This window comes from Hyperoodon ampullatus (genome assembly GCF_949752795.1).
Source record: "Hyperoodon ampullatus genome assembly, chromosome: 16".
Classification (NCBI taxonomy): Eukaryota; Metazoa; Chordata; class Mammalia; order Artiodactyla; family Ziphiidae; genus Hyperoodon; species Hyperoodon ampullatus.
The window spans coordinates 4,412,126-4,439,708 of NC_136929.1; the positions used below are offsets into that span (position 1 = coordinate 4,412,126).

Here is a 27,583-nt window from a genome sequence, read left to right on the forward strand (position 1 = left end):
GCTCCTACCACACTGGTTTCTCCATCAGGGGCTTTGACCTCACCTGAAAAGCTTCTTCCCTGATATACCTTCAGGAGGTAACTGTGGACTCCTCAGCATTTATCATTATCTACCAAACTACATGTTTATCTTTTTATTTGTGGTCACCCACACAAGACAGTTGAGCATCGAATAGGTAGTGATTTTGTCTATTCCATTCATAGCTGTCTGGACCATAATAAAGACTCAGTAGCTATCTGATGAATGAGTATACTTTTCCCATGGAATATGACTGTTGGGTCTGTTCTTTTGCCCCAATTCCCTCTGCTACTACCCCAACCAAGCTCACTCCATTAACATTTCATCAATGGATTCTTAGTTGGTGTCTTTGCTTCCAGTTCTTATTCTCACCCTTCAGTGCATCCCTAAGGATATTTATCCCTGATTAACCTTTGCTAAAAACCATTTGTAGCATATGAATTTTCTTCTTAGGTCTATACGATCATTCCCATTGCATTCTGCTTTAAGACCAGACCTTGAAGCATCCCCACTAAAGTTACCTACTTAAAACCATCTTTGCAGCTAATATCTTCACTTTCCACTACTTTCAGACAGACCGCCTTGTGTGGGACTCTCACTTCTTTGCAGGTGTTCACCTGCACTGCTGCCCAATGGTTTTCTTCTTTCCTTCCTTCAAAGATCTAAGCTTTAAGCAACTATCAAGATCAGAGTTTCTCAAAAATCACAGTCACCAAAAAACTTTGCCTAACTACTCCACTTCCACCAGACTTCATTTTTACTCATTTATTGTTTTCTATTTTATTGAGGTTTTTTTCTCTCTTTGTACTTGGATTGGAGTCTTTCTGAAGATAGGATTCATCTCTCTTCCTGCTCTTTGGTCACCCAAGTGACAGCACAGTTCCAAGCCTATAGCCACTCCTTAAAAAGTATCAACTCAGATTTTATGACTTCAGTGTCTTTGCAAAATATTATAATACATAACACAATATAATATATAATAGATTCCTCTTGTTCTCTGGGCTTACTATTTTACTATGCTTAATTTCTTTTTAACACTATCTTAGGTGTTATTCTTTTCCTGTAGTTATTTTACACAGAAGTTTTTATAACTTTGTAAATATTTTCTTGTTGTTTCTTTACTGTTAAATCAATACAGGGCTTAAATCCACCTGGGTCCTAATTTAGGATTTCTCCAACAATTAGAGACAACAATTAGTTTACCTCTGGGTAAACTTGCTCACTCTTTCCCTCCACACTACTGGAAGGTCCTGGAAGGGTCAAAGGGTGTGGTGAACCTGAAAGACAGTCCCTTGCCCCTCGAGGGCTTATAGCTTCACAGAGCAGATGGTCATTCAACGAAGAGCTATAAGTGAGAAGAGAATAATAAAATAGGAGGTAAAAATGCTCTGGGACAGCTTTCTAGAGGATGTGGTGCCTTGGCTGCATCTCAGTTCCTTCACGTGTAAAAGGAGAGGTTGTACGACATGATCTCTTAGGTCCTTCCCAGCCAGGAGATTCTCTGCCACTCAGTCCATTTTAAGAAAAAAAAATCTCAGAGCTCCTCAGAGTCTTCTAGTTTGACTAGCATGCCCACACAAAACCATAAAAATAACTACTTTCATCTTCTTATTATTGCTATTATTGTATAGGATGGGCTGTCAGTTTTCTTAGATCCACAATTCCTGTTGAAAGCTTTGAGACCAATGTTACTAAATTTATTATTTTTCCAGACTGGACAGGTTAAAAATATAAATAGCTCTGGGATGACTTTGCCACTGAGTGAGTTACAAAAAAATCCCTTGTTTTTCAGAGATTTTGATTTTCAAATGTAGTTAATGGGTCATGGGTCTGTACTCTTTGCATACCTGCTTTAGATTAACTCAACCAGTAATTTTAGAGCCAATCAAGATAAATTAACTTATATTTGTTTCTTTGAAGCTTTCTACATTTATACCTACAGCTGGAAAGTCTCTCTCACATTAGAACTTTGGAAAGTAGATTCTAAAAACAAACAAAAAAATTCATACAAAAGAATACACAAAAATCAAGAAACTTCATAACTTGTAAAGGCAACTGAAATTTGGATTGAGTATTCTTAATAAAATTTGATACAACAAGCCAGCCAACTTTAAGGGATAAGCTGATTGATTCTTCTCTCTTAAGAGTTTTAGGGGGATGTGACTTCACTACTACATATAAATCCAAGTATGAAATAATAAATTTCACAACATGATCTCATCATCAAGGAAACAATTTCATTGGGAAAAAGTTTCATTATCGATTTGAATCAACAACTTGCTTTTCAGGCAGGTAATTCTTTAAAAAACATATACAACTATTTTACGAAAAATTTGCCTTTTTTTCACTTTTATGAGGAGACTTGGGACTTTTAACTATGTTCACTGAAACGAGTCATTTTTTCTTGAATATTTCAGACAGTTAAAAGAAAACCTCTAATATTTAAAAGAAATTCTATCTCCCACTTCCCCACCAAAAAACAACAAACCAAAAATATGAAGCACTACATCAGAAAACGATTTTCTTGTCGTTACCTTCTTTGTCATCATGGTGGATAATTGCATCCTGTATCATGTCAGCAAGGTTAAAATGAACTTTTTGATTCTTCCCACGCTTCAGCTTTTTCAGGAGCCCCTCCTGCTTCTGAAAAGCCTTCTCTCTTTCATAGTAGGCTTTGACTTGTTCACAGCGCATGCGTTTTACCAGCCGCTGCCTTTGGCCCAGGGGGAGGGACTCCAGCAAGCACTGGTCAATTTCCATTTCATGGGATCGAAAAATGTTACATAGCTGAAAGCAACCTGAAAGAAACACAATGGAAAAGTCACTAGACCTATTGCTACAGCCAAGACAGCCACACTGCAAGCATCACCCATCACTCAAGCTGGAAACCCATTCAGTCCTCTTTGTGCTAGACAACTAATACAAACACTTTTTAGGGATTGCAGGAAAAGCAAAGAGAGTTGATGTCTTACTCAAGACTGCATAGTAGTAAAACAGATGACAATCAGATATAGATGGGTAATTTTGCTCAACATAATTACTAACAATCCATCCTTTCTGTTTCTTTAAATCTCTACCAAAGGCTTAAATGTTTTACCATGGCACTAATCCCCTTCTAACTGAATAATGCCAACTAAACCTTACATGTTAAATTTTGGCAGAAAGCCATTCCAAGTTTTGGAGAACAGCCTAATAAAATTGGTTTTCCATGTTGTGATGACTCTGCTAACCTAATGTAACAGAACATATGTATGCCATCAATTGTTTATATGACACAGTGATCATTTTCCACAATTTATTGCTGAGTCTTTTTCCTTGTCATCAGTGGCATTCATTCCTAAAAGACCTGATGATGGTTAAATATAAAGATTGTGCAGTGGAAGACAGATTTTTCTCTTGGCAACTCAAAATTGTGTGTATGGAATTGTTGCTATCATAGTCTTTGTCTTATTAATATAGTGATTAGCAAAGTGAGTTGTCTGTCCTGGACCTGAAAATCATCCCTTTCTATTTCCTATAAACACCACCCAAAGTGCCTGTAATGGAATTGTACAAACTCGTATTGAAACCGGACAGAATCCTGTGGAGCCCTACTGGGTACAAAAGCCTTTCTGTGTCCCTTGTTTCTTGTTTGTAGGAAAGAGGTTTCAGCCTCCTAGAGCTTCCCTGAGTTCCAAAGGGCGTTTCAAGCAGTTACTAACTAGACGAGTGAGGGAATGCAGAATCAAGGGAAAGGCAGTCCAGAAACAACATTGCAGGGATGGGGCAGGGTCCTGCTTCCTCCTGAGGGGATATACAGAACAATATGATACATATCTCTGAGTTCTTCTACAGGAACTAAGCCCCCACACAGAGATGGAGGATGGTAACTTGAGGCTGAGCACAGGCATGTGGAACCCACACTGTTTGGAGCCTGAAGGCTGATGACTGAGATTCCTGAAACCACCCTGTTACCTCCCCACCAATCAATCAGAGGAAGGTCACACAACCCAGCAGTCCTCCCTGCAAGTTTTGCCTACAAAAACTCTTCCCTGAAACCCACTGGAGAGTTTGGGTCTTTTGAGCATGAGCCACCCATTCTCCTTGCTTGGCCCTGCAATAAACATTTCCCTGCTCCAACTCTGACTTGTTTGGCCTCACTGTGCATCAGGCACACAAACTTGGGCTTGACAACAGTATATTTACCACTACATTAAAATTTTACTATTGGCAGAAAATAAATGTTGAACCGCTGAACACTCTAGAATGTGGCTCACAAATACAGGTTCAGATAACCGTGTGTATGTTCTTCTCTTAAGATATATCTGATGTAAGTCTCAGGCAAGTAAAAGTAACTCTGCATGCACAAAAATGTGGCTGATTGTAAGCCACATCTGGAAAGATCGTACCATAAGGGTCTACTTCATCTTTGGAAAGATGCTCTATTCCTTTGACAGCACAGCAAATTGTGACAATGCTATTTTCATTTCTATTTCGCTTGACACTTTGCAAAACTTTATTCTCGCAAACACCAGGCATAACCATCCCTGTTGTGTAGGCAAAGAAAACTACGTTGAGGGAGGCTGTGACTTGTCCAAGACCATGATAAAGTTGTAAATGTCCCATAAAGGCTCAAGACAAAGACAAGATAAAAGACAGTGATTCTTGAAAGCCAGATTTTACATATATATGTGTATACATATGGAGAGGGGAGAGCAGCAGACTTGGGGAACTGTGTTTTCATTGTTCATTAGCATTTGACAAAAGCTCAATGTTTTAGAATCATATGTTTTCATAAAACTCTTCAGCAATCTTTGCAAGAGTGGTGTTAGAAGCATCAGATAGCTACTCACAAAACGTTCCCTTCCCAGTGACCCAAACAAAAAGGGACACCAGGGGTTCTAAAATTATGACAAATTGCTCTGGAGTATGACTGTCTGTGAGGGCTCATTAATAATGGAAAGGAGATATCCTCCACTTTCAAACCTGTTTAGAAAACATCATTGGGTTTGATTTATTAACTTGGATGCTCAGAAAACTGTAACTTCCTGTGACTTTCCAGGTTTGTCAGTGGGTGTCCAGGGACTCATTGGAGCCACTGAAAAGCCTAAAGAAGTAAAACAAATGACATCACAGAGCATCCTGTGCTTATCAGCATGCAGCCAAGAGGGAGGTTAATCTAATAAAGCCAACAGTCCTCTCGTTTTTCGCTCTTAAAGAAAGGTCTCATGGTGAAATTTTCAATTAACTTTTGAGGAGTCTGTGGATACACCTGATGATTCATTGAGCAATCCCTCTCCTCCATCAAAAAGAAGCACCAAGGGTTGTTCCTAAATGAATTCCCTTATGATCTAGAAAATCAAAAGCCAGGGCTGTCTAATTTCAAATCCATACATATATAAAATATTGATTTTTAACACTTTTTTTGTTAAATAATTCCACATGCTTTGATTTTAAATGGTCTAAACTGTGATGTATTTTCTATTCTGAAAATATATTGGGCACTGTGACTTTCTTTTGGCTAATTATGGGTGGATCAGCTATGTCGTGTATATGTGCTATATGGATCTCTAAGATAGCACACTAAAAATAGCAGAGTTATGAGAAATATAGTTTTGAGGCAGTCTACTCAAAGTCTACAGAATTTCATCACCAGGGCACTAAGAAAAACAATAACTAGTTCCTCAGGTGATAGTCTGGACGGCCCAGGCAGAGGACAGGAGTCTGAACTGGGCCAGGCTAGTCTGCTCCTGGGACAGGAGCTCTGGGCAGGCACTGGTTTCCAACTGTGTGACGGGTTGATGGGGTTCTGCCTGCCCAGTTACTGACCGGGGACTCTTCCTGCTGATGATCCTACTTCTTTTCCCACTATTTTGACTCTCTATGCCTAGGAAAAAACACACATGAACTAATACAACTTCAACACTATACAGACCTCAGAGTAATATGAGTTCATTAGTAGGACGAAGACACATGTATTAAGATAGGGCATATTTTCATTGTCATGCAGACTGACTAGCTGAAACCAGTTTTCTCTTCTCCTTAGATGTGAGTGGACTTCATTTTTGAGCTTCCCAGACCAGGCTCATGAAAAATGCCCACATGCCTTTTACCATGTTCTGTCACTTCTGCCAGCTTGATGTCCAGGAGCTTGGTGACTGAGGGAGCCACCTACCAAGATGGTGACAGTGATGGAGCCTTGGTTCCTCCAAGCTCCTTCCACCCATGAGCCCTTATCTTAACTTCTTATGAGCAAGAAACTAACTTCTATTGTGTGTAACCACTGACATTTTGGGTTTTAACTCTACGACAACCACAGCACCCTACCTAGAGGATGCTGTTGTTGAGGAATTATTTTCTTCACAGTGCTAAATGGTGATGAAGAAAACATTAAAATTTTCTAGAATTTTGAATGATAGGACTACTCCATTACTATTTACCGAGTGGAGAGCTGGTGAATTTTTAACAATCAGCTCTGGTGGGGTGGGAATGGAATCTTTGAATTATCCTGCGTTTGCCTATCATCATGGTACAAATACTCTGGGTATGGCCAATTAAAACCGACCACGTGACATCACTAAACTCAGAGATGGGACCCTCCAGAATCAGTGTAGGCCGGTTTCAGAACACCACTGCACTTTCCCCGCATGGGAGAATCAAGGGTTTTATGTGCATGAGATAAAACAAGTACTTGGAAAAAGATATTCCAGTATGATTTACAAGGCGTGATTGAAGCAAACAGCATCAAGAATTACCCACTTCTCAAGAGAAAATAACTACATATATGTAATAACCTTTGCTCGGGATGTTTGACTGATTTAACCAACTTGTAGTTTGAGTTTCCATAGGAAGTAGATAAATACCCATATACTTTAAATGGCTTAATCATCAAAATCAGCTGCTCATAGATGGCAACGTTAAATAGTACAAAAAATAGTGAAATTCAAACTGGATTCCAATCTTAGATACAGCATTTTCTACCTATGTCCTGGAGCAAAGTACTCAAGACTTCTAAGATTTTTCTTTTAGTATATAAAAAGGAATTAATATGTTGGGCTTTCTGGGATATTTTAAAAATAGGAGAAAGTTTGCAAAAAAGAAATGTCTGGCACAAAGTACTAAATGAATGGTAATTATTCTTGTTAGGAATATATTATGAGGATCTATGTGTCCCAATTATTGCATACATGGGATGTGTAAAGAGAATCAGAGAGAGGTAAAGGCACTTCCCACAAAGTGCTTCAGTGATACCTCTCCTTTTTATTTTCTGGAATTCTCCAGACACAAGGTCTTTGCATTTCTGTTCCCTCTGCCTGGAATGTTCTCACTCTGACAGCTGAAGACTGTGTAGTTATCACCCTCTGTCCCCCAGGTCTGCACTCAAAACCCCCTTCTTCATGAGGCTCCCACAGGCTCCCACTTTACCTCTATTTACAAATGGCCCCTGATAAAACTTCCAATTCCTATTCGCTGCTTTGTTTTCCCCTTTAGTACTTATCAGTCTGAGTTACACTTCTACAATAGCAATGATTATACTTAGAATACATATTATACTCATACCAATACTAACGCTGTCTACTAAAAGACGTACATATTTTCTCGTTTATCTATAAGCACCACAAAGTCAGAAACTTGGGGTGTTTTATCCACTGCTTATTCTTAAGTCTCTGGAGTAGCAGATGTTCAATATTTTTGCTGTTGTTAAATGAAACCATTTAATGGGCCATTAGAGAGTTGGCAGGAATATCATGTATATTACTAGGACCAGATCCAGAATTCAAGGTGTAGTAGATAAATGCTTATCACTTCTATTCTTACAGAAGGGCACACTGACACCATACTTCTCATCTAATTGTTTTTCCTCACAAAATTATCTGGCCGGACACAGTGTAGCCAAGTTTACCATGTGTTGGATTTCCTGCTCTACAATGTGACTTTTTTGGGGGTGAGGGTGGGGAAGGAGATGCCTATACATATGACTGCCCTGCAATTCTAGATAAAAATGTACAGACATGTATCACAGCCAGAAGTCGCCGCTCAGCAAATGTGCATCTCCATATGACAAAAATTGAGAGCCAGCAGACAAAATACATAAAGGAAAAAGCCAAGATCTATATTCAGAAATAAATGTGCAATATCTATTAAAATCTTTAGTAGCCCTGTGCTTTGGCTTTGGAGGGCCCCACATAATGTGTTGACTTAAGGACTTTATATTGTAGCAAACCAAAAATATAAAAAATAAGGGAACTAGGAAATGGACTCCTGAAATTATTCTACTGTACAACTACCAGAAATGCTTTCATCTCAATTAGAATCAAAATCTTCATGTGGCCATGGCACACTCAATGTGGGAGATTTTTGTGCATCTCTCTCCATTACTGCTAGATTAAACAGGCAGAAAAAAATTAGTAAAGGCATAGATAATTTGATCTAAAGGACATCAGTAGAAACATGCATCCAATTTTCAGGGAAACATTTTTTTTTCCAAGAATTCATGGATGATTTACAGAATTGACTATGTCTTAGGCAGCAAAGCAAAGCAAATTTCAACAAATAGTGAAGAAGTGAAGTTAGACAGGCATTTTCTTAACCCAGTTGAGAACTTCATCTCAACCACAGAAATGAGGCCGCACCTCCCTATATATTTAGAAACTTAAAAGTTGATTCTAAATAAAGCATAGTTTAAGTAGAAAAACATGATAGAATTAATACATTTTTTAGAACCAACCACTGATGAAAGAAAGTCTATATCAAATTCATGGATGAAACTAAAATAGCTCATAGAAATAAATCTATAGCTTTAAATGTATATGTTAGAAAAGAATCCAGTCTTAGAATTAATGAGAAAACTATCTGATTTGTAGTTAGAACAATAAAGAAGCTCAACAAAAAAGAAGAAAATAATTAAATGAGAATATAAATGAAAAAAAATGAAATAAGGAAAGAACAAAGATAAGGAAAGACATGAGAAATGGACAATATCCAGAAAAATATAACTTATCAAGAATGACTCAAGAAGAAATACAAATTTGGATAGATTTATAATCATTACATTAGTTAAACTGTTACAATCTAATCAGCAAAAGAAAAAAACTAAACAAATGAAACAAAGCAAACAAACAAACAAAAACCATGGCCCAAATGATTTACAGGCCTTTCAGGAATGGGTAGCATGCCTGTCTCTTCAATTCTCCTAGATGATGGAAAAGATGGAAACTGTCTCAACTCATTTTCTGAGACTAACATAAACTTGATATCAAAACTAAATGAGGATATCACAAAAAAAGGGGTATAGATCAATCTCATTATACATACACATGCAAATAGCCTGTGTGCACATTAGCAAAATGAACCCAGGGGTGTGCAACTTGTTAGTGGAATGAAAGGATGGCTAATCTTAAAACATCTATGAATGCATGGTGCCACTTTATCTTCTGTTTCAAATTTAGAAAAGGGAGGCCCTCTATCATTGCTTATATTCTACCACAAAATGAAGGTTTTACTCAACATAGAAAAAAAGAAATAATGGACATAAAATATGGGTAGGAGGAGGAAAAAAATCAGTTATCATTGTAAACACTGCTACCTACATAGAAAAAACCCACACATTCTATGACTCAGCTATTAGAACTGATAGTTCAGAATTATGGTCAACACAAGTCAGTACTGGCAAAGCAGAAGAAAGCTACATTGCTCCTGGTGCCCTGTCCAGATCCCCTTCCCTGGCTGATACACCAATATCCTCAGCTTCTCTGAGTATTGGCTGGTCCTCTTCCCAGGAGAATTCCCTGCTGGGCTCAGTCTCCCAGGGAGTGGAAGACTCTACCCACATACCATGAGCCATAGTCACTGAATGCCCTACACAGAGGTCCAAAAACATGTCCAGCTGACCCAAGGGGAAACGACCCTATGATGTGATTTACACCCTAGAGAAAAGTGAATTGAGATGAATACAGACTTTACACAAGACTACACTGCTTTTCTGCTCTTGTCTGTTCCATGCCCTGCTTCCCTCACTCCCTGATGGATTTCCCCTGCTGAGCATTCCCTCAGCAGACTGTGATGTGTTCCTGAATCTCCCCCTCAGAATCTGCTTCTAGGGGATACAATCTAAGACATATAAGACTTCCTATGTTTACTTTAATTTTCTATTAATTTTTATGGTTTACTCCGAAAGGAAAAAATTTTTTCATAGATACAGAATCTATACACACTGAACACACTTAATGATGTACATGTTCAAAACTAGAAATAATAACAGCACAAGAAATAATAAAACACACATGCAAGAGAATGAAGTTGGAGCCTAATTTTTCAGTATATACAAAAATTAACAGAAGATGGATTCAAGGCCTAAACATAAGACCTAAAACTACTAAATTCATTGAAGAAAAACATAAAAGCTTCATGACATTGGACTTCACAATAATTTCTTGGATGTGACACCAAAAGCACAGGCAACAGAATGAAAAATAGACAAACTGGACTAACAGAAACTTTTACACAACAAAGGATGCAATCAACAAAGTGAAAAGGCAACCCACAGAATGGGACAAAATGCCTATAAATCATGTACCTGATAAGGGGCTAATATCCAGAATATAAAAAGAATAAAGAACTCTTACAGCTCAACAGCAACAAAAATCAAATAACCAAAAAATGGGCAAAGGGCTTGAACAGACTTTTCTTCAAAGATGATATACAAGTAGCCAAAAAGCAAATAAAAAGATTCTCCAAATCACTACTCATCAGAGAAATGCAAATCAAAACCACAATGAGATATCACCTCACAGCCATTAGAATGGCTATTACCAAAGAAAACAAAACAAAGGCAGAAAATAAGAAGTATTGACAAGGATGTGGAAGAAATTGGAAATTGGAACCCTTGAGCACTGCTGGTGGGATTGTAAAATGGTACAAATTCTATGGAAAACAGTATGGATGTTCCTCAAAAAGTTAAAAATAGAACTACTATATGATCTAGCAATCCCACTTCTGGGTATAAAACCAAAAGAATTGAAAGCAGGATCTCAAACAGATATTTGCTCACTTATATTTACTGCAGCACAGTTCACAATAGCCAAGAGGTGGAAGCAATCTAAATGTCCACCAGCAAATGAACGGATAAACAAAATGTATATATATGGAATATATATAAGTATATTCCATGTAATGGAATACTATTCAGCCTTTAAAAGAAAGGAAATCCTATCATATGTTATAAAATGGATCAACCTTGAGGACATTATGCTAAATGCAATAAGCCAGTCCCCCAAAGACAAATACTGTATGGTTTCATTTATAAGAGGCATCTAAAGTAGTCAAATTCATAGAAACAAAGTGAAACTGAGCAGAAGCCTGAGGGGGCTTCCAGGAGACAGACCCCTCCCCCAGTGTCCCCCACCTCTTATTTACAGAGAAGCTTTAGTGCCCTATGCCTTCCCTGAGTTCCAAAGAATAAATTTAATCAGAGAAGTGAGAAAACGTAGAAACAAAGCAAAACAGTTAAGCAAGACAAAATAATAATAGGACCTTTAGTTCCTCCTCAAGGGCTAGAGATAATATATCCTTGAGTTGTTTTGCAGACACTAAAAGCCCCACCAGGTAGAAGAAGTTAACTGCATGCTGACCACAAGCCGGTAGACCCCAGATTGGTTGGAACCAGAAGGTTAATGATGTTAACTCCCAAAATATCACCCAATTATCTCACTATCAACAATCAGAAGACTGTCCACAAGCTGATCACACACCCTGAGACCCCCTCCTTCACCTTGCCTTTAAAAACCCTTCCTTGAAAGCCATTGGGGAGTTTGGGTCTTTTGAGCATGAGCTGCCCATTCTCTGTGTTTGGCGCCTGCAATAAACGCTATACTTTCCTTCACCACAACCTGGTGTCAGTAGGTAGACTTTACTGCACATTGGGCGAGGGATCCAAGTTAGGTTCAGGAACAGAAGTAGAATGGTGGTTACCAGGGGCCTAGGGGAAGAGGGAAAGAGGGAGTTGTTGTATAATGGGTATAGAGAATCAGATTTTAAAGACGAAAACATTCTGGAGATCTATGGCACAGGAATGTGAATATGCTTCTACTATTGATCTGGATACTTTAAAATGGTTAAAGTGGTAAATTCTATTTTATAGTTTTTTTAACCACAATAAAAGAAGTAGAAAAAGAAAGAGAGAGAATAAGATGACACAAAGCACTGCATCACAGGAGATTTAAAAACATACACATAGTTTAAGTATTTTGTGAAAAATTTACTTGCAAACTTATTGTTGATTCCACGTTACACAAATGTTTTCTATGAATTCCAGGAAGGTAGTTGTCTGGGAAGGAGATTAACATGCTTACACACAGGTGTTACACACAGACTCAGACACACACACACACACACAATTACATCTATGCACCCAACAACTCTCCTAGCAGAAATTTCATTCTCAGAATCAATTGTTATAACATGCTTCCAGAGATATCTTTACTGCATATACAATGACAATGAAACAAAAGAGCAGTGAGGATTTTCAAAGACAAGAGTATAATCAGTTTCAACATATTCCCCCAGAGCCTTAAAAAGACACCCTTTTAAAGCTTGGAAGTGTTTTTTAAAGTGCTAGATTTTAACATCCTAGTAATCAAGCTGCAGGTCCATATCGCTCTTTGCAGAGCAAAAAATAGTACAAAGAAATTATATTTGGGGAAGATATAGATGTTATGCCCTAAAATATCTCAGGATTTAGGTCGACAATCCCTGTCTCATATAACCCTGCACTGAAACACTTCTCTGAAAAATGGAGAAATAAACTTAAATAATTTAAATTCTTCTCAAGAAAATCAACAATATTTTTCATCTCACTATTTTACTGATTTTTCAAATGTTTTAACTTATGTATCAAGAGGCCATTTCTTGGGTTTCCATCCAATTATTAAGGCATGCTTTTCTAATGAAAGAATGTGAAAAAATGTTTTCTCTTTAAATGAAAATGGAAATGAAGCAAATACACAGGACACAAAAATTACTGCACACTCTAAAGTATATTTATTTTTTATACATCAATCTATACTTTTCTACTTTTAATATTTTTGTTGTCATATTTCTTTAATAACAAGTGATTTGATGATGATAAATAACTTTTCAGTGGAAATAGGTTTACAGTCATAATTCTTTTCAGGATTTGTTTCAGGGTAATAATAAAACTGAAGATTGTCACCCTAAGGTGATGATGTTCCTGGTTCATTATCCAAGTGGACCTGCATGTTTCATCAAATCTATGGTTCATGGAGGGTGCCATGTCATGAATGCTCTGTCCTGTGTCATCAATAGTTCCACAATCATGCCCATGTGCTGATACCCAGCACATTGGTTTACCCTGATACCTAGAGCACTGAATGACCAGGCTTCTTTTCAGAGACAACTCAGCTACACTCAAGGTCTTCAGAGCCAGGTGGCTTACAGCCCCATCTCTGGATGTCAACTCTTATCATATATACTTAATGAGAACTTCTCTGGGGAAGTCTAGCCTCTTTAAGATCAGAACTGCCTACTGACAGCTGTTCTCAGAAGCTTGGAATGCCCTGCCATACTGCTGAAAACAAACCCTGCCTTTTCCTGAATGTCCCTGCTACTGGATTTCTCCGAGATTTGGAACTGAAATCACTGCCCTATCCCTTCCAAGAAAGGGCAATGCCGTGACATTAAAACAGCCTCAGAGAAGGCTGAATTCCTTTGTAGCTCAAGAGAGAAGCTCTCTCTGGACTCATAATCAACACAATAGATTTAGACCCTTTACCCCCAAGTACACATTTTGGGGCCCTCAAATTTTAAACAATCTTCTGCTCTGAATCCATATCTACACATTTCATCCTTAGTCAACATCTTCAATTCTGGTTGGAAGAGGCCCAGCTCACTCTATTCCTGCCAGATGATATGTTTAATAGACAAATTCCCTAGTGTTCAGACTGTCTTAAAATGGGATTCTTGCCGATTTCAACACACTAGTTCCCTCCTAAGGAAACAGAAGCTGTGACTGGCTCAGGGACCCCACCGGTCAGTCATGCAGCTTCCTGGGTGCCCTTAGTCTGAGTCCTGAAACAGCACCCTAAATTGAACATTGTGTATTTCAAGGTCAAGATCAATAAGCACGTGTTATGTGTGCTTTAGTAATTTTAATAGCTCCTCTTTAAATTTCTTCTTTTTAATGCAAAAGCTTGTGTATGTGTCCATATAACTCTAATTTCATGGCTGTAAATAATTTTTTTATTTCATCATTTTCCTGAGTCTTGCAAATTTTTCTATTTAAAATGTTACTTTGATGTAAAATATTTGATATTTGACATTATTTTGGTATAAAACAGTTTCAACCCTGAAATATGAATTTCACATTTAATATTTAATTTTGGCTTTAGTAGAGTCTGGTTCCCCCCTTTCTTTTTAAAGGGAAAACTTTAGGGAAAATTCGGATGCTAAAATTTCTATTATCCTTTCTAGGTTAAGTAAGTTTCTAGGTTATATTTTGTGCTTTTAAGTGATTACCACTGCCCTTCACATTAATTTGTAAGACATATTCAGATGAAAGAGATTCTTCAATGTCAGCTGAAAACCTATGTCAGAACAAAGAGTACAATTCACAAATAAACATCCATATGTCCAAAATAAGCACGCCCTTGTCCCAAGTCTTAGTTATCACATTAAACAACCTTGGCTTTGGTCACTCACTGCTCCATCCTGCTTGAAGACTTTTCAAAATTATGTTCATCTCAGAACTAACACAGAATAAGGGTATAGCTATTACAACTAGTCAAAACCTATATACCCATCATCAAAGGGCTCCACCTTGCCCATGGAAGATTACTACTAATTAGGGCCTTGTACAAAATAAACCTCAGGCTTTTACATACCTTCCATCTTCATTTCTGTCTTCTGGCTACTCCATTATATGGAATCTGAAAGTACCATTAACTACCTAGAGTGGCCCATCATTTCTTCTGGGAGCCCTCCTTCTGGGCTTCACCTCTCCTAACTCACTTCATGTGGTCCTAGTGGGGAATTAAAAAGGTTGTCCAATTTAACTGCCCACAGAACTGAAAACATGACCTAGGTTGAGCCCATCACAATGGCCGCTACACTGAGGATCAGTGACTTCTAGTGTGGGGATACGGTCCTAGAGGGACAATTCAGGATCCTTCCATGAGATTTGCTAGATGGACACTGGGAGATATATATATTAAAAAAAAGACCCAGTCATTGTTTTAATATCAATTCACTGGAAAGTAGGTATATGTCTCATATTTTCTGAGACAGAGAAAGACAGGCAAAGACAGAAAGAGGTGAAAAAGAGATAGAGACAGAGAGAGTAAATAATATCAGTTAAGTCCCCAGATCCCAGATCCTGCAGTACCTGAAGCCAGTTTAATTTAGACTTTCCAGGTATATGGGCCATTTTCCAGATATGAAAGCCAGTGAATTCCCTTTTGTACTTAAATTATTATGAGTGGATTTTCAGTCGATGGCAACCAAGAGACTCATAAAATATACTAGTCCTTGAGGATTTTTTCTTCCTTCCTGATAAACGATACATTCCTTTTGCCCATACACTTCCTTTCTCTTCTGCCATGAATGTGCACCTTATTCCCATAGTAGAGGAAAGGTTCAACTTTATATTATATTGGATATTTATTATAGATTATTTCTTTTACAATAATATGTTTCCAAACTTCAGAAAGCTTCATGGTATGTGTTCCAAATGTGCTGTGCTCAAGATGGAGAACAAAAATTCCCTCACATGTGCCACCAAAACCGAGATAAAACAAAGCAAACAAACAGGAAAAGCCCCTCCTCTTTCTAATTTTCTTCTTTCCTTTCATGGAACTAACATTTTCTCCTCGTACAGACTTGGGATCACAAACTGGGGGTTCAGGAAATACATGGAGCCCTGGACACGGGTCACATACAGTCAGCCTGAGTCTTAGGCAGAGTGGCAGTGGGGCTGGGAGTGAGTACTCGACCTTGGAAACACTCCTAAGAAGGGCTTCCTGCCTCCTCTTGAACCCTCAGATACCTGCACCCTGCTCAGTCTGAACTTGGAAGACTAGAGTCTCTGATTCTGCCTTCTCTGTTCCTCCATCTTCACGTGGTCAGCATGGGTCAAGGTGGAGGCATGCAAGGACTGAGAGGGGATAAAGGGTGAGAAGGGGAGTGTTGGGTTCCACTGTCATTTGGGGCCAAATCCCATCCTTTCCGCTGCTCCCAGCCTCCTGAGCTCCTGTCCTCCTGTGATCCTGTCCGAGTAGGTCTTTGTCCTTTGTTACTTGGTGTGTCTGCACTGCAGAAAAGATGGAGGTCTTTTCCCCAGAATTATTGTTGGTAACTCAGACAGTGCTCCATATTCTGTGGGAGGTTTGCTGGTGAAGGTAGTATAAGGAAATCTCACCAAAGGTGGGCAAGATTGAGATCTCTGAACATCAAGAAAAGCCCAAATAAGGGGCGTCCATACTAAACCTTACAAGGTTTGGAGGCCATTTCAGCAGAGAAGATTGTTGTGGATACTGGGAAAATAAAGACAAAAATTGTGAAAACATGGCTTTGTTACAGAATATTAATGACAGTCATTATGTGAACTGATTACTATTGATCACTCATTTTCATTTAACAAATATTACTGTGTCATTAATATGTGTCCAATATTATTAATGTAAGTTTGGTTTTAACCTAAACCAGGTTTGTTGTAGGATCAGTCTTTTGTTGCCTGAGGGCCTCCAGACCCAGCCTAGACCGGGGGTAGGTAAGCCCTGACCTTGACTGAGGGATGTATGTACCCAGTACCCAGTGCTGACTGCAGAGATGGGTGAATGCGTGATGGACAAATGAGTGAGTGCCCTGGGGAAAGGGTGTAAACTCAGTCCCCCAAAGCTAACCTAATAAGTAAAGTTATTCAGATAAATAATAATGAACTAGAAATTTAGGAAACGATTCAACCTCCAAATGGTTTTCTCCCCTCAATTATGCTCCACAGAATTGACTTTTATAAGCTTAAAATAGGGGGCACCTAGAGGCATACCCTTTATCAAACTCATATTTGTTCTCGCTCACTTCAGTGGGAGTTTCCTCTTTTTCTACCTGATTGAAGAAAAGCCAGTTGATTTCCACAAAACCATTCATTAATTTGTATCTGTCTCTCCTGTCACTCCTCATTTCTAGATGATAATTCAAGCTTCTCTCATCTTTCCTTATTCAAAAGACCCTGAAGCTTTTTTGCCTCTTACTTACCCTTCCCTCGACCACATCCTATGATCAAAAGACCTTTCCAAGCTGAACTAAAGAGAACTGAGGGTAGTTCTAGAGGGGACACTGATAATTTCCCTTTTGCATTTTATCATCTTGCTTTAAGATGTAGGGAAGGGCTTCCCTGGTGGCGCAGTGGTTGAGAGTCCGCCTGCCCATGCAGGGGACGTGGGTTCGTGCCCCGGTCTGGGAGGATCCCACATGCCATGGAGTGGCTGGGCCTGTGAGCCATGGTCGCTGAGCCTGCGCATCCGGAGCCTGTGCTCCACAACGGAAGAGGCCACAGCAGTGAGAGGCCCGCGTACCGCAAAAAAAAAAAAAAAAAAAAAAAAAAAAAAAAGATGTAGGGAAGCTCCTGATTAGCTTTTTTAATCACAACTATCTGTGGAGATAACATATTTACTGAACTGTCCATAAGCATCTGTGGGTCGTTTTCTAAAGATAGAAGTCGGTTTAAAATCCAAAAGTTTAAGAATCATTTAAATGGACTCTGCAGTTGTACGATGCTTTCTCCTTAGAAAAGAAAACAATGCAACTGTGGTTTGGAACAGAAGTTTTCAAAGCATGGCACAAAAAGGGTCCTTCTCCTGTAATAATCAATGATACTATAGGTACTATTCTAGCATGAATTTATTTATGACAACTGATGAAAAACAAAGTTTCCTTTCTGTCAAAGCTCTTCTAAATCTGCATTGCCATCAACGTTACTATTGTTGTCGTTATCATTATTTTCATTTCTCAAGCGATTAAACTATGCCCCAAGATTTTAAAACACAAAACAGCCTCAACACATAGCCTTAATGACAGCAAGTGTGGAGGCATAGATGGATTTGAGTTTACCATGATGAGGAATTAGATACAGTGAACTAAAACCCACTCAAGTATTTCCTATCTTAGAAGCAAACGACTTTTCTGAGACCACATCTCTGTCCACAAACTGCCCTTCCTATCCTTTTCCTTTTAGAGGTGACCATCTCTAACCTCCTATGTCTTCCTGCATTTTGCATTCCTGAAAGAAAGTATCCTTGTAGCTCTGACTCATGCTGAGCTGAACTAGACAAATATTTTGAGATAAATGGGGAAGAAAAAAGAGAGTTTGACATCTCAATGCAGTGATGGTATGGAAGCTAAAACGCAGTAATTGGGTGGCAAGACATTTGAGAGACAGACACAAAGAACTTTTTTAAGAAGTTTGGAAGTAGAGGTAAGTGGAATTATGGGATATTAACTTGAGTAGATAAGAACATCGAAATAAATAAGAACATTGAAAGTATTTATTTCTAAGTTTGGAAAGTACTAATGAAACTTTAAGCAAAAAAGTTGACTTCTGAGAGCCTAGATTCTCTGAATCAACCACATGAACCACATTCATCCCTGTCTCGGGGCCTTTGCACATGCTGTTCCCTCTGCTGGGCACACTATTCCCACACATCTTCATGTCCCACCTCCTCACTTATTCAATCACTCAGAGGTCACTTCTTGAGAGATGCCGTCCCTTAACAACCTATTTAAAATTGTCCCTTAAAATTGTTCTGTTCTCAGGCCACCCATGAGATCTTTAAACTTTTTAATTTTCTTCACATCAGTTGCTGATACCAAACACTTTTATCTACATCTGTTTATTTATTTACTCTCTGTCTCATCACTGGCATGGGAATTTCAAAATGTGAGGGATGTGAGCTAGCTCTAGATCAGTGCTTGGAAAAGTCAAGGAGTTCAAAAATATTTCTTGAATTAATTAATATCTGAATTAATGAATGAATAAGACAGAAGGAATAGGAAACTAAATTAATCCGTGAATCAACCATTGAAAGTATAAAGAGTCCCTTTTCATTCACCAAAGAGCCTACAGAAGGGAACGTATCACATTAGCATAACAGATGCCAGGTAAGGACATGGGTGTGGAACCCTCCAGATATAATGACAAGCCTTTAATAATGCAAGGTCAACACTGCAGAAATACACAAAGATATATCCTGGATGGACCGGCAGGGCACACGGAGCCTTGACACTCCTAAGAGTCTGTATAAAAGTGGAACACATGAACAATGCAGTCAAATGTGGAACAATAGACATACACTATACTATTTTATCATTTTATACATAGGCTTCAACTCTGGTTTTTTACTTCACAACTGATGACACAGGAGGGATAGATATAGATATAGATATAAAAGGTAGATGATAGATAGATAGATACATAGGTAGATAGGTAGATAGATAGATAGATAGGTAGGTAGAGAGGTATATTTGGATTTGGATACAGACAGAGATAGCTTACACTAAAGATTTATCTTTAGCAGCACATTTAGTGATTTCTATCTTGTTCTTAATTGTGTTGGTTTTATGAGTCCTAGATTTATCACTAGTATGAGAGCTTTACTTATTTTATTTAAAAAATGTTTGATAAAATAATGTTGATAAAATAATAAAATATTCTTACACATATATAAAATATTCATATAAAGATTAGCAATACACTGTTCTAAAGGTAAGTTTGGGGCAGTTGTGTTACATATCGAAACTAATTGATGTAGTAGAATTATAGATACTATCGATCTACAGATCTTATTCTAATACACTATTACATTTAATCTTATGAGCAATATTTTTACCTGATCAAGGATTTTTTTAAATTTAAGACAGGTTGAATAATTTTAATATTGAAAGGAAAGGTAAATATTTGAGAATATCTAAGAACAGTATGAAAAAATCAGAAGGGACTTGCCTTATTATATATTAAGGTTACTATCAAGACACAGTTACCAACAGAGTATGGCCAAGAACTAGACAAATGGATCAGTGTAACGAGAAAAAAGTGATCCTCATCTTACATCACACAAACATCTTAATTTTACAAGGATTAGAATTAAAAATGTAAGAATTAAAGTTTAGAATAACATGTAAAAGATCAATCACTTAGCTTCAGGAAAAACAGACAACCCAAAGAAATAAATAAAAGCAAAATCTGTAATAGACAAGAGAGCCATCATTTCTATACAATTACAAGAAAATTAGATGCCAACCAAGACAAAAGAAAAAAATAAGAAGGCTCTCTTCAGCACATATCCAGAAAAATATGAATATTTCTTAATATAAAATATTATATAAAGTTGATAAGAAAAAGATAAATAATTCAACACAAAAATGAGAACAGATATGAAGAAATAAGCCTAATAAAAATGGGGAAACCTTTTTCACTATCAGTGGAATAAGAGTAGAGCCTTGTCAGAAACTATATTTCCACCGTGGAGTTGACAACATTTGAAGATAGACGCATCTTCAACCAGTAGCATCTCTGGTTGGCAAAGATGCAGAGATGCACATTCTCTGCTAGTGGTGGCAATCTGAAGTGCTATAGCTACTTGGAAAGAAATCTGGCAGTTTCTACAATACTTAAAGATCCACAAGCCATTTGATTCAGCAGCCCTGCTTCTGTGAATCAATACTCTAGTAATATAAGCCAAAAATACTAAAATAAGTTTTCATGCTTATCGAAAAGGAAAGAGTTTATAAATAAATGGTTTAACAAATGCTAAAGAATGTTACTTAACTATCAAAAGAAGAATGCTTAGAAATATCTTCATTAGCCGGAAAAGATGTCCATGTTGTTAAGAAAGAAGCGGGGGACATCTGAGTTAAAGGTACATATTTGAGAAAATATAGATGGTGTTTAAACCACAGGAATGGAAGCGGTCACCAGGGATTCTGCAAAGTGTCAGGGCCGAACTCTAAAGAGAGAAAGCCGGCAATGGAGCAGAGGAAAAGCTGCCAGGGACTTAGGGGAAAACTCCCAAGAACTGTAAAAGAAGAAGTGAAATCACGTGAGAAATTGACTCACACGAGGAAGGAGTAACGTCTGCGGGATTTAACCACATCAAGGTGGTTTAACCAAAGTGGATTCAGTGAAGTAATGAATGGACCAGCTGGGAGAGTAAAAACATTGATGAGGGTCAGAGGTCATGTGTGTCCATTTTTCTAAGGTGTGACCATGGAAACAAAGAAATGAGGTGGTGGCCAGAAAGGAACAGGAGGTCAAGGGGGACTGTTTAATTGTATTCAAACTGATGGAAATGGTGCAGTGGAGAGAGCTCGGGGTGCAGGAGAGAAAAGGGTAAATGAAGGAGGGAGGAACCAGGTAGAGTCCAGAGCACACTGGCTTTGGGTACAAGGACAAATAATTCAGGACTACAGAACAGAGGTGAGCAAAGAGAAACTCACACGCTGGCACCTTTGTAGACATAATGGTGGGAAGATGCAGGAGTTACATCTGACGGTTTCTATTTTCTCTCCTACCTATTCCCTAGTAGGCGATCCAGGGAATCTCTAGGTCTGAGCAATCATGCCAACCAGGGAAACATGGTAAGAGTGTGGAAGAGTCTTGTCTGTCTAGAACTAAAAGGAGATTTGTCTGCTTTTGCTCTGACATCAAGGATCGTCCACTGCTGAGGTATAAGGACAGACAAGTTGGAAATCTGCGTTCGACCTGGGTTAGGCGTTTGTCCCTTGAGTGCAACAAAGGGAGGTGAGGATGAGGGAGTGCAGGATGGACCCTGGATCTGGGATGGGCAGAGAGCAAGCTGAGGGAGACAAGGCAGGCACAGGAGCAGCATGGTGGTGTTTCAATGAGCTGGAGGTTTTCAAACAAGTGAAGAGCATGGACAATCAGTGCAAGATCTGGGAAGGCATCTTAGCAGAAGTAGCATTTACGAGAATGAGTGACAAGAAAAACAAAAATAAGGTAGTCTTGATATATTGTAAAACGTGCTTAATATGCAAAATAGCATCCTTTCTGGTATAAATCCTCCTTGGTTGCTGTGAGTGAATTAGCAGTTCTGGAGTTTATTTATTTTAAATAACTTTAACCTTCCTTCTACCATAAAGAGTGCTGCTCCAACCCCGTATACTTAGAGAAGAACTGAACTGGGAGAGATAGAAGCCAGGTGGAGTTGTTCCAACACTTTAATTCCCAATGCACAGAAGGGAATTTCATGGGGCACACCTCAAGCTTCAGCTCCAGTTTGTTAAGAGGAAACCAGAAGTGCAGGCACAAGGTTTCACAAGGCACTAGAACTCTGGGAGCCCATGACTCCCTAGAGCTCATTTTCTCCTTAGTTTCTCATTTCCACTTGGACCTCAGCTGAGATTTCCGGCCAAATTCACAGGTCACCCTCACCAGGCACAACTCAGAATCTCACCATCTCAGTATCACTGTAGACCCATCTGAAGATCCTTCTGGGCCACAGAGACACAGGAAACATCAGCACTTTTTGTTGTGGTGTTCCTAAACCTTCCTGCTACAACGTGCTTCCACAATACATTTTTAGACTCTAGTTTTTAACATTTCTGTATAAGATGTATGGCACATTAGAATTAGGCCAGGTCCCATGGAGTCAAGAGGAACGTGGGTGGTGATGTGAGTCTAAGCCACTTCTTTCTTTGAATAGTTTCTCTTATACTGTCTTAAAGTTTTGTTTTTCTGATTGTAAAAGTAAAACATGCCTATTGTAGACAGGTTTTAAAATATAGAATAGTTTATTAAAGTAACTGATAATTATAATTATCATATAAAGAATTTTATATTTAATTAGTCATAATTAATATATAAATATTTAAGTATAAGTGTTTAACTATGATTATTATTCTGATGGCTGATTATAATTAATTGTAATTATAATAACCAGTTATAATTAATTATAATTACAGTTAATTAAATTGTAATAATTGATAATTCCATAAGTCAGAGCTAGCAGCTACTGTTGAAATCTACATTTAGACCTTTAGGTATATACCTGCTTTAACATTAAATGATGACTGATGACTACTTCCCTAGATGATTAAAAGTTCCTTGGAAGCACTCTTCACTGGTCTCCCAACATCCCACCCTAAGGCTGCCTTCCTAGGATCCCATGTGGCTCTGTTGTTGAATGTTTTCAGTAGCTCTGGCTCCTTCCCTGGAATTGATCCACTTCCAGCACTGCTACCCATTTTGGAAGTGGACATGTGATACGGTGACCAACAAGGGCCAGGATAAAAAAGACAGGCCCGTGGAAGACACAGAGCTCATGCGAGGAAGGAATGGAGTGTGAAGAATGGAGCAGCCAGTTAACCTTGCCAATCCATCACCCTAATATCAAGGTCAAGGGAACAGAGTGTGGTAACATCTTCTGCAACAGGAATAGTGATTCAACTGTGAATTATGATCCTTATCAATAAACATTTCTGATGCTGTAAATGCCCTCGTTATTCCTTCTATATTCTATTCATTCTTCAAGATTGAGGTCAATACTGCAAAATGTCCCTTGACTAGTGGCACATGATGACATATAATGTCTGAACTCCTTTTAGCACGCTGTGCCATTCCACCTTAGAAGAAGTTAGCATTTGACAATATTCATGCTTCTTTTCCATTTTATAGCTATTGCCAAGTACAGAACTTAGGACATAGTCGAATCTTTAGTAAGAAGTTGGTAATTACTCTGATAAATTCATCAGCAACACTTTTTCCAGGTATTTGGATCATTTCACTATTCATTAATTTTAGATTTCATCTGGACTGCAAGAATTATCTCAAATGCTTCCATGGGTCACACATCATCATTTCTTCCAATTTTCTGAAATTCTAAACTCAAATAACTTGGCTGCAACAAAAGTCATGTAAGGCAGGAAAGGGCAGTCTCATGTTATATTTGGCAACCAACTGCTCCCTGAACCTCCAAGTTCATGTCACCCTGTCCCTTTCTGCTCCTGCTCATGCTCCATGGCTGCCTTCCACTAGGTTTGTACATGCTGCCTAGAAGCACCCAGGTTCCTTGTTGAAATGGTGCAGAGGGTTCCAGGAGTTTCCTCTGCACAAAGCATAGAGAGGAGAAATAATGACATTCTGCTGGTGCAGTAAAACATGAGGGGTAACACAAAACCAGCCAAGAGTGTGGTCCTAGGTACATTTCACCAAGACGAGAACCCCAAGATTTCTGGGGTTAAAACAAAGACTCCTCACAATTCCTAAATGCTGCACATCATAACAAATTACTTTTATTAATTAGAGAGCTAATTTTCAAACTTACAAACAAGTGATTTTACAAGGGAATTCTTTTTGGAGTTAAAATTGTCCTGCAAGCCAAAAACATGCCTCTCCTGGGTGTGCTGAATAGCAAGGAATTGTAATTTTCATTAATCATAGAGTTTTTACTCCCATATGCATTCCCCACAAAAGGCAAGAAAAAGCTGAATCTTGTCCCCTTCTTGATTACCAAGGATTTTTTAGGTTCCCTTTTAATGCACAACTCAAGATCCTTTCCAAACATGTATTCCCTGAATGATGTTACTTAAAGGTAACACTGTCATGTCCTCTGCCAACAAAACCCTCATCTTAGGAGGGAACCATTTTCTACAAATGTCATCTGTCACATTAAGACAATGACATATATGTATAGAACTTTTCAGAAGTGCTACAGGAGAAAAAATGCATCTCTAATGAGCCATTTTTACCAAAAATGTCTCCCTCTTCTTTATTACCATCCAAAAAAGGCTTAGATGCAGCTTTTGTCTAGCTCAGAAAATCCTGTTAAAAATTCAGGCATTGAAGAAATCCTTGATGGACCCATGAGAAAAGCCAGTGCCAAACTCTTTTTCACCATACCGGCATCAGTGTAGAGTATTTGGTACAGATGTCACCCTAGTCCCTGATCATGGCAAGGTGACTGATGCAAGGATGAAAGTTTACAGTCAAGGATAACCCCAAAGATGAAGCTTACAAGTTGAACATTAGGTGTAGACACAAGCAGTAAAACTTGAGAATAAAATAATAACTAAATGGCCTCAGCCATATATTAATGAACTAAGTTTTTATGCAAACATTTTATTAACATGTGCTGATACCTGGAAATATCCTTATCAAATTCTTTTTTATGGATTGTTTTTAAAATTAGCTATGTGTGTGTATCTTTTCCTTAAGAAGCCAGAGTTTTAAAGATTTCTATACTATCAGCATTTGGATCACACTGGAATTATTTCAGAACCCGGTATTAAGAAGAAATTCATTTAGCATGTAAAACACCTTTCAAAGTCACCGTTCTATGTCACTCATGCAGATGTGGCATGCCAACAGACCTGCCTTAAGGCTGGCATCTGAATAAAATAATATTTTAAGAAGACAAATAACCATCTGAGCAAAATAGCAAGGTTACTTACAGCACTTGATAAAATGATAGTGAGACATCTTTCCATCTCAGACAGAAATCTTGCTACAGGTTCCAGCATTCTCTTCAGCTACAACTGTCGTCCCCAGGAAATGCATTATTGAGAGCTTCTCCTCAGGTAACAGTTTACCTCGGGATGCATTATTGAACCGAGGCTCTGTTCCATGGTTGTGCAAAAAGCTTCAAACTCATTCTCATTCAGCAGCTGGAGTTCAGATCAGCCTCTCCGCGGGTCTGGAGCCACCACTGCCGCACGTGCTATTGTAGCCCCTTGATTGACAGGGTTCCTAGTGCCACAATCCCGGGAATAGTGCCCTCTAATTGGCGCTCACATGCACCCACCTTCTGCCGGCTCCGAGGTGTGCTGCAGTGCGGCTCTCTCCTGCCTGTTAATGGCTTTTCAATAGCTTTCAGATGGCAGCAAACTAGCTAATGAGGGGGCTGGAGAGAAGCGACTGAAGGAGGGACCCTAAATCTCATTTCTGCATGTTGTCCCTGAGCCGAATGTGACCAGATTCTTAGCTGGTCCCCAAGCTGATTATTTTTAGTTGCCACCAGTTGCTGTGTGTGAATAGGAAATTGATAGCAGGATCTCAAAATAACCACCTCTTAGAATCCCAGGTCTTTGGATCTGCCCCTCATAATGAAGAAATTACATTATACTTCACAATACATCTTTTTGGTTTTCTACGCAGAATGTAAAACTTAAATGATCCACAAAAAGCTTTTGGTTTGCAAAGCTTTACAAATTTAGATTTCTGCTACCTCTGCAGACTGCAGTGAATTTCACTGTACAAGCGGGCAAAGTAATTCTAACTGAATTGGAATCAGAAAGAAAGAAATGTATTGTCTGCAAGCGTTATTGCAACAAAAATAAGTACACTCAACAATGCAATAACCACGTTAGCCAAAGAAAAGGTCATAGGTAAGCTGCTTATAAATGCAAGACAATTTTTTTTACAAATTGATACTTTTTAATGATGATCTACAAAACAAGTTGACATAGCCTAGAAGTTGTGTTTCAAATTTTGAGGGCACTGGAAAGATAACTATGAACACTGTTTTAACCATGTACATCCTTCTAAGATAGAAGCCTAGGTCTTAGCTTCCCTTACTAAGCAAAACTCAAAAAGAAATGCCTTTATTAAACCCCAATATTATAAAATTCAAACCTATGTATTGGGTTGGCCACGACTTAAATTTTAACCAAGGCATCATTCTGCTTTTGCAGTATGACGTAGAACAAGTTCAAGGTTTGGATCAGAATGGCCTGAGTTCACATCTAGATTCTATCCCTCACTACGGTGTCTAATTGGATAAGTGATTTAGCCTCTGAGAGCCTCAGCTTCCTCACCTACAGATGGCAAGTACAAGTCCTAACCTTTAGCTTGAAGGTTAGAAAAATGCATATACAAATTCTAATTGATATCGTTGGTGTTCCACAAAAAGGTGCCATCAGCAGTAACAAGGAAATGATATTTAGCTATATATCAAATGACTGCAATAGACACCTTAACTTGTCTTCCCAAGAATTAGAATGAGGATTTTCAGCCATTATCAGCAATGCATATTCCTCATTTATTCATTCATTCCACAGTCAATTATTGACAGTCATTGCTATCAAGTTGCCATTTTAAGTGTTTTCAAGAATAAAAATATGTCTAAAACATACCCCTTAAATACAAGGATTATAGAGTCTATTGTTTAAGATCTCCTGTGTGTTTTGAAATGTTTCCTAATAAAACCATGAGACAACTACTTATATCTGCTTCCAAAAAAGAAAACAAGGCTCTCTCTTCCTACCTCAATACAAGTCTTCACAGATGCACACAGTAATGATGACTTTATGTGAATGTTGTACAGCTTCTCTTGGGGGAAAGTGCTATCCATCTAGGTACACCTGTCCCCTCCTCTTAACACAAAGATAGGTATGTTATCTATATACCTTCCTTAAATACATGCATTTCTTTGTTTTCTGCAAATTGCACACCTCTATATAATTCATACTCAACAAAGTTCTTAAGACAAGTGAGTTCTATGACACGATTTACTCATGGAGAGGAAAATAATAATGTATGAGTGTCAGAGAAGCATGATATGTGCTT

General features: G+C 38.3%; 1 protein-coding gene across 1 annotated transcript in view; it reads right to left on the bottom strand.

Moving 5' to 3' along the window:
• The window catches only part of MYO16 (myosin XVI), a gene marked incomplete at both ends in the record, with an annotated part of 485,888 nt that overhangs the window by 400,278 nt on the left and 58,027 nt on the right, over window positions 1-27,583 (bottom strand). Inside the window, one exon of the mRNA XM_079722050.1 lies at window positions 2,553-2,816. Within this exon, the coding sequence (XP_079578176.1) occupies window positions 2,553-2,816 (264 nt within the window). The remainder of the gene's footprint in view (window positions 1-2,552; window positions 2,817-27,583) is intronic.